Source organism: Hipposideros armiger, unplaced genomic scaffold (assembly GCF_001890085.2).
Source record: "Hipposideros armiger isolate ML-2016 unplaced genomic scaffold, ASM189008v1 scaffold_18, whole genome shotgun sequence".
In the NCBI taxonomy this organism is placed as follows: domain Eukaryota; kingdom Metazoa; phylum Chordata; class Mammalia; order Chiroptera; family Hipposideridae; genus Hipposideros; species Hipposideros armiger.
This window is the reverse complement of record NW_017731368.1, coordinates 6,159,549-6,166,132: the sequence shown is the minus strand read 5'-3', so window position 1 is coordinate 6,166,132 and position 6,584 is coordinate 6,159,549. Positions and strand designations below refer to the sequence as shown.

Here is a 6,584-nt window from a genome sequence, read left to right as displayed (position 1 = left end):
CTGACTGGGGTAAGACCCGCACAAGAACCTGGGGTCACTTCCCGAATGCCACAAGGGCTGCTGGGAAAGACGTGGTGGGCAGATATCCTTTCCATCTCTCGGTTTATTTTTATTTTTGTTGTTCAAAATAAAAATGTGGGGACAGTATCCTGTGTTTGTGTGTATAATTGTATTTTGTGTTGGCTGTTTGGGGAATTGTATTTTGTGTTGGCTGTTTGGGGGTCTGTTCTTATATGTTTTGTGTTGTATGTTGTCTATGGCACGTGCTGTGTATGTATATATATGTGTGTGCTGTGTGTGTCTATGTGAGGCTCAGGGACTGTAGGGGAGCTGATACGTGTGGAGAGGCAGTGGGCAGGCAGAGACTTCCTGGGGTGGCAGTGGGCTGCCTGGGGAAGTTGGGGAGGAGAATCTTGCTCTAGACACTGGACGTGGGGCCCCAGAGGAGGGGTCCAGGGCAGTGGAATGTGTTTGGGGCTTGAACCAGCGTGAGCCAGACTGCAACCTTGTCCAGCTCAGCTGTGGTGCCCCAAAGGCCCCAGCGGGTTCAGTGGCCAAGCCACACCCATGGCTCAACCAGGTCTCACTTGTCAGTGTGGGAACCTGAGCTCCCGGGCCCAAGGCACCTGCCTGGGGTGCAGCCAGGGAGGGTGAGTCCTCACGTGAGGCCTCTTTGATTGTCCTTGCCCCTCCCCCCATCGCCTTGTGGCTCTGGGCCAGGTGTTCTCATCTGTGAAAAGCAAGTCCAGCCCACCTGCTGCCCATTTGCCTGAAGGCCGGGGAGGTCATCCTTAGGGTCCCAGGGACAGATGGTGCTGCTCAGGGAGGCCAAGGGCATTCACCTGGACAGACCAGGCTGCCCCACTCCCCACCCGGCCCACCTAAGTTAGACCCCTCAGGGCCCCAGTCCTTGGCCCCTCTGACAACCCCTCCTTCCCTTAAAAATCCTGCTCCCAGGCTCTCCGGGGCCTCCCCCAACTCACACCTCGGGGTCATACAGACAGCCCCTCCCCTCCCAGATGTGGGCAGAGCCTGGGAGCCAAGCAGGGAAGGTGCCACATTATGTCTCTGCACCGCCCCCCGCCACCTGCTCATTGTACCTTCCTGCTCCATCATGACCCTCTGTTTCCCAGGCCTCCCTGACTGGACCAGGACCTCCCTGAGAGCAGCAACAAGTTAGATTCGGCTGAGGCCCCTCACAGGCCCCGAGAGGCTGGCATACAGTCGGCACTCACTGACCCTGGTGGCCAGCCAGCTGAGTGGAGGCTGGCCTGGGACTTCCTGGAGCTCAGAGACCGTGTCTGCCTCACTCAGCACCCCGAGGCCTGAGGCAGGGGAGCTGTTCAGTAAGTAAGTACTTGGAGCTAATAGAGGTGATACTAGTGCTAACATTTATTGAGTGCCTACTGTGTACCAGCTGCTGCTCCAGCACTTGACACTTTTTAACTCTGGCTCCTGAAGAGGGGCTCTGATGGGCGAATGGAGTAGAGTTGGTTTAACTAAGCTGGGGTGCTGGTGGCAGCTGCCAGCAGATGCAACAGGGACGCCTGGTCCCACAGCAAAGCTCTCAAGGTTGCCCTTAGGATCTGTAACTTGTAACCTCTATACCCACCTCGGGCCTGAGCACAGACTGAATGCCCAGACCGATCTCTGCAGGATGTCAGCTAATCAGTTTACCCAAAAATGTGCAAACTAGAATTACTATGCCTGACTGCATTCCCCCTCCCCTCACACAAATTCTGTTTTTATCTCTGTGCACCGAAATCAACCTATTGGTGGTGTCCCTTGTACAGAAGTAAACAGCAAGTTAATAATCAGCTAAATGCCTTGGGGTTATTCTTTGTCACCGATAGCAGCCCTGGAGGGATGGGTCTGTGATTGTCCCCATTTTACAGATGAGGACATGGAGGCTCAGGGAGGCTAAGTAACTTGCCCAAGGCCACACAGGTGGTAAGTGGGGAGAGAGATCTGCCCCAGGCACCCCCACTTGTTCAGACCCAGTGACTGGATGGCCCTTCCTCTCTCAGACCCAGCCCCGAGCCAGGAAAACTACACTTCAGTGGTCAGGGTGTGAGCCGTGCCACCCTGCCCTTCCCTGAGGTGACCCCTGCTGCTTTGTCCATCCCTGAGGAAGGATGGCTAGTCCTATGCCTGCTTGTCCCCCTAGGGACTCCACTGAGGGCCAGAGCCTGCACCCCCACACACTCAGATCACCTCTGGGACTGCCCAGAGCCTACAGGGGAGGGTGCCAACTACTCTGCCTGGTGTTCGGACTGCATTTGGCCCACTCCTCACTGTCACAGGCCTCCCAGCACAGGCCCTCTCGCTCTCTCGGTCTGCCTGGCCATTTCCCTGCTCCGGGAATCGGAAAAAAGCTCTTCCTTCCCAGGGATCCTTGGGACCCCATCAGAATCGTCCTTTCTCCTGACGGCCTTCACTACACTTTGCCAGGGGGTCTCTAGGCCTGTGTCATCCCGTGCAGGCTTGGTGTTCCCTGACTGGGGGTCCAGCACAGAGTCCCTTCACAGCCCCGGCCCCCAGGAAGGGCCTGAGCACACAGGGTCCCAGGATCCCCAGGCGGCTCCCCTGGGGAGGGATGTTTCACAGCATGTGCACCTGCGTTTGTGAGTCACTGCACCAGTGACACAGGGGCTGGTCTTCATGTGCGTGAAGGTGCGCATGCATTCACACCCATGCCCGTGTGTGCACAGGCCTGTGCGGAGGGGCCTGAGTGTGCAGTCGGCACTGTCTGTGGGTGTCGTGTGTACACGTAGGGTTGTGTGCTCCGCAGTCTGGGTATTTGTGTGCATCTGTATCTGTGTGTGGGCCTAGGTGTGCACAGCTGTGGCCAGGGTGTCTGGGGTCGGGCTTGGGGGCAGCCTTCCGGGCTCACGCCTGTGCTGCGGTGAGGGTGGTGCACGGTGCCTTCGCCTGGGCTCACTGGCTCAAAATCCTCCTGCCCGAAGCTCCAGCCCAGCCCACCTCTGCCCTCTGCTACCAGCTGCCGCCTTTGGAAGCAAAAGGAGGTGCCTCTCGGAGCAGCTGGCTGGGGGCAGAATTGCCCGACAGTGGGGTGGGGGGGCACACCTGCCCTGGTGAGTCTGCTCAACTGGAGGACCTGGCTTTTGGAGTCGGGCAGGACAGGACAGGGTTAAATGTTAGCTCGGCTTCTTTCTGTGAGCCTCAGTTTCCTCATCTGTAAAATAAGGTGACAATCTGCTGGGTTACTGGAGGACTGGATGGGGTCTGGTTTCCACAGTAGATGCTCACTCACTGGGAGCTGCGGCGATTATGAAAATAATCATTATTATTACAAGTCCGAGGGTCTGCGTCTAAGGAAGGGCCCTGAGGAGTGGGCCGACAAGATGTCTGGGAGTGTGGTGCCCCCAAGTCTGTGGAGGGTGAGGATGGCCGTGGGTGGAGCCATGGAGGGGGAGGGCGAGTGGGCTGCCCTGGTGAGGCGACAGAGTGGGGCTAGGTGGCCGGGGGGATGCACCCAGCCTGGGGCACGAAGGCCGTCCTGTGCATATGAAGCCATGTGGGCGTGCAGGGGCCCCCAGCTGGGCCCTAGGACAAGGATGATGAGCACCTGTCCAGGGGACAGCATTGGCGACAGTGGCTTATTGTCCCAAAGCCCTCGCTGATGCCCCGCAGGCTGCTGGGCCTCTTCCCTGTCGCAGCCACGCCTGCCCAGGGGCTTCTCCAGGGCTCCATCTGGGTTTCTCCTTTGCCCTCCTGGCCTTACGTGTTGGCTCGGTCACCCTTGGAGAGCCTCTTCCAGGAGAAGGAGGCTGGGCTGGCTGCCATGCCCAGGTTGGCTTCCGGGAGCAGGTGGAGTCCTCAGATAGAGTCTCGTCTTTTCAGGGCCTGAGGCTGCCCCGTCTGGCCAGGGTGACACAGGACCACCATCCTAGTGCTTGTCTGCCTTCTGCTGCCGCAGGGCTTTCAGGAAGACCCCTTTCACCTGGCCCAGGGTCTCGTGGTACATACGGAAGTCCTCCTCCTTTCCCCGCAGGGCGCTGCCCAGGGCAGCCTTCAGCATTTCATTCTCCTCCACCTGGATGGCCAGCCTGGACCACACGGAGAAAGGGCTCAGTGCAGCCTGAGTGGGCGTGTGTGTGTGTGTGTGTGTGTGCGTGCGTGTATCTGTGTGTGTGTGTGCGCGTGCGTGTGCGCGTGTGTGTGTGCATGTGTGTGTGTGTGTGCGTGAGTGTGTGTCTGTGTCTGTGTGTGCACGTGTGCATGTGTGTGTGCATCTGTGTGTGTCTGTGTGCGCGCGTGTGTGTGTGCGCGCGCGTGTTGTGTGTGTGTGTGTCCATGTGCGTGTCTCTGTGTGTGTGTGTGTGTGTGTGTGTACACAGGGCCCTGGCTGCTCTTCAGGCTCAGGGTTCTCTCTGACCTGACCCTTGGGGGAATACCGTGTGGGATTCCTCTCTAGGCCCGCCCACAGCCCTGGGCCTGGCACCTGGTAGCTCCTCCAAAGGTTGGCTGCCTCGGGGATGGTACGAATTTGTAGAGATTCCCCCTCCTTCCTTTCCCATCATTGCATTTGACCCTGAAAAGCTTAACTTAGTGAGAAAAGTGGGTTCAGCAACCCATGCTTAATAAAACATCTCTTGGACTTTTGGGGTCATCAGGGTTATGGCTGGGCCCCTCTGTCCCCTAATAATGAGTCGTGAAATTACAGGCCCACAACCCAGGGCCCAGCAGGACCAGCCTGTTGGGCAAACAGAAGTCAAAGGGGAGGGACATGATCCTTGTGCCCATCGAAGCACCTCTCCCCAGACAATGCCACCCGCAGGACGACGGGGCAGGGAGCACCTGGTGGTGAGTTCCTCCATCTGGGATTCCACAGGCACGTTGGAGAGATGCGCGAAAGGTGGGTCCTTCCTCTCGCTCCCATCCGGGTTGTGCCTGGTGTTAGCGGCGGGCAGACCTGTGGGGCAGCAGCAGCCACTGTCTGGTCTCGCAGACCGTGGCCTGTGACCACGCGCCTTCTCCTCCCACAACTGCCCGCTTCCTTCTTTTCCTCTTGTTAAAATATTATACCTCCTTCCAGGTACAGAACAAGGGCTGCCTCCCTCGGGAAGGCTTCCCTGACGCCTGCTCTGTGTTCCCCTGAACCCTGGCTTTGGCCTCTGATATAGCCCTGACTTTGCACCAAGGAGCCTCCTCTCGTTACTTTCTCTATCTTTATACTTGACGAATTTCTGGAAGGTAGCTGGGCCTGAGGTCTGGCCTGCAGGTTGAGCCTGGGTCTTGGCTGTCACTTCGTCTGATGCCCTCATACCACTGGGTGCCCCTCCTTTAGTCCCTATCCCAGACATACATACAGGGGATCCGGGGCGGCTGGGGCCACGGACCACAGAATGCTCAGAAAAAGAAATCAAAGCCCAATTTGTGGGGCGCTTGGGCATGATCAGAGCATTCAGAAAACCTCTGTGCTCAAAAAGACGCTCAGAGGTGGTGTGGCCCAGGGGAAACCACCTGGCATCAGCAGACCCCGCTCCCACCCCCTGCTGTGCGGCCTCAGGTAAACCATCAACCTCTCTGAGCTGGTTTCCGCATCTGTGAAATGAGGATAATAGTTCTGGCCTCTGGAACTTTGTGAGGCCTGAGTGAATTCACACTTGGTCCCCAAGACCTTGTGTGACTGGACCGTCTTCCTCGGCACCTCACAACTCCTCCGACCTCACCTCACATTCCCCTCCCCTCACTGCGCTCCAGCCTCAGTGCGTCCTTGCTGCTCCTCCAGGCCTGCTGTCAAGCTTCCAGCCGGGGCCTTGGCGTTTGCTCTCCCCTCAGGTATCCTGTGTCTCGTCCCCCACTCCCACCATCTCTGCATGGACGTCACCTTGTCCGGAAGGTCCTCACTGGTCACCCCACAGAAAACGGCTGCTCTTTCAGGTCTTCTAGCCTCGTCCTCGGCTTCAAGCCATAGCTTCTCCCTCCATCTACCCTACCATGTTTTTTACTGGTTTATCTGTCTATTGTCTATCTTTCTCACTGGAGTGGGACTGCCACGAGGGACCAACTTTCAGAATCGGGTCTCCCCGTTTTACAGACTGGGGAGTGTGCTATGTTCCCCAGAGGAGCATTGCTCTGCCCATGTCATGGGCCAGCAGGTGGCAGAGGCCACATGGACACTTTCAGGCAGTTGTCCCTCATTGTTCAGGCAGGATCAAAGTGGTTTTTCCTGCTGTGGCTTAGCCCTCCCTGGCTGGGAGCCTGGCTGCTTAGCAGGGGGTGAACCCAAGGCCTGGAGACACCACATCCCTGGGGGACCTGTGCCTGAGGGTCCAGGGGGATCAGCAGGGCTAAGCCCCAAGACCTCCCTCAGCCTGGCCTCTCAGCAATGCCTGGAGGCCCCGGAGCCCGGGGCCCCACTGGTGAGGGAAGGCAGAGGGGCACAGCGTCCCCTTTGTCTCTTTTCTGGACCATCTTCCTCAAACGTTCTGATCTTATCTGGGCTGAAAACAAAAGTCTGAGTGTCCTTAGCTGGGGGAGAAATGCGGAGAGGCAGGGCAGTGGGGGCAGCACGTGGACTCCGGAGCCTGAGGGGGTTGGGATGGGGGTGTCCGAGG

General features: G+C 58.1%; 1 protein-coding gene across 4 annotated transcripts in view; it reads right to left on the bottom strand.

Moving 5' to 3' along the window:
• Positions 1–925: 925 nt before the first annotated feature.
• CCDC13 (coiled-coil domain containing 13) overlaps positions 926–6,584 on the bottom strand; it is a 44,340-nt gene continuing 38,681 nt past the window's right edge. For 2 of the 4 annotated variants that reach the window (XM_019633405.1, XM_019633389.1), the window contains 2 exons: positions 4,822–4,936; positions 926–4,070 (listed from right to left, as the gene is read on the bottom strand). In XM_019633405.1, coding sequence (XP_019488950.1) covers positions 3,911–4,070; positions 4,822–4,936 — 275 coding nt within the window. In that variant the 3' untranslated portion in view covers positions 926–3,910. Of the gene's footprint in view, positions 4,071–4,484; positions 4,937–6,584 lie in introns of those variants that run through there. The other 2 variants (XM_019633394.1, XM_019633386.1) reach the window with 1 other exon arrangement.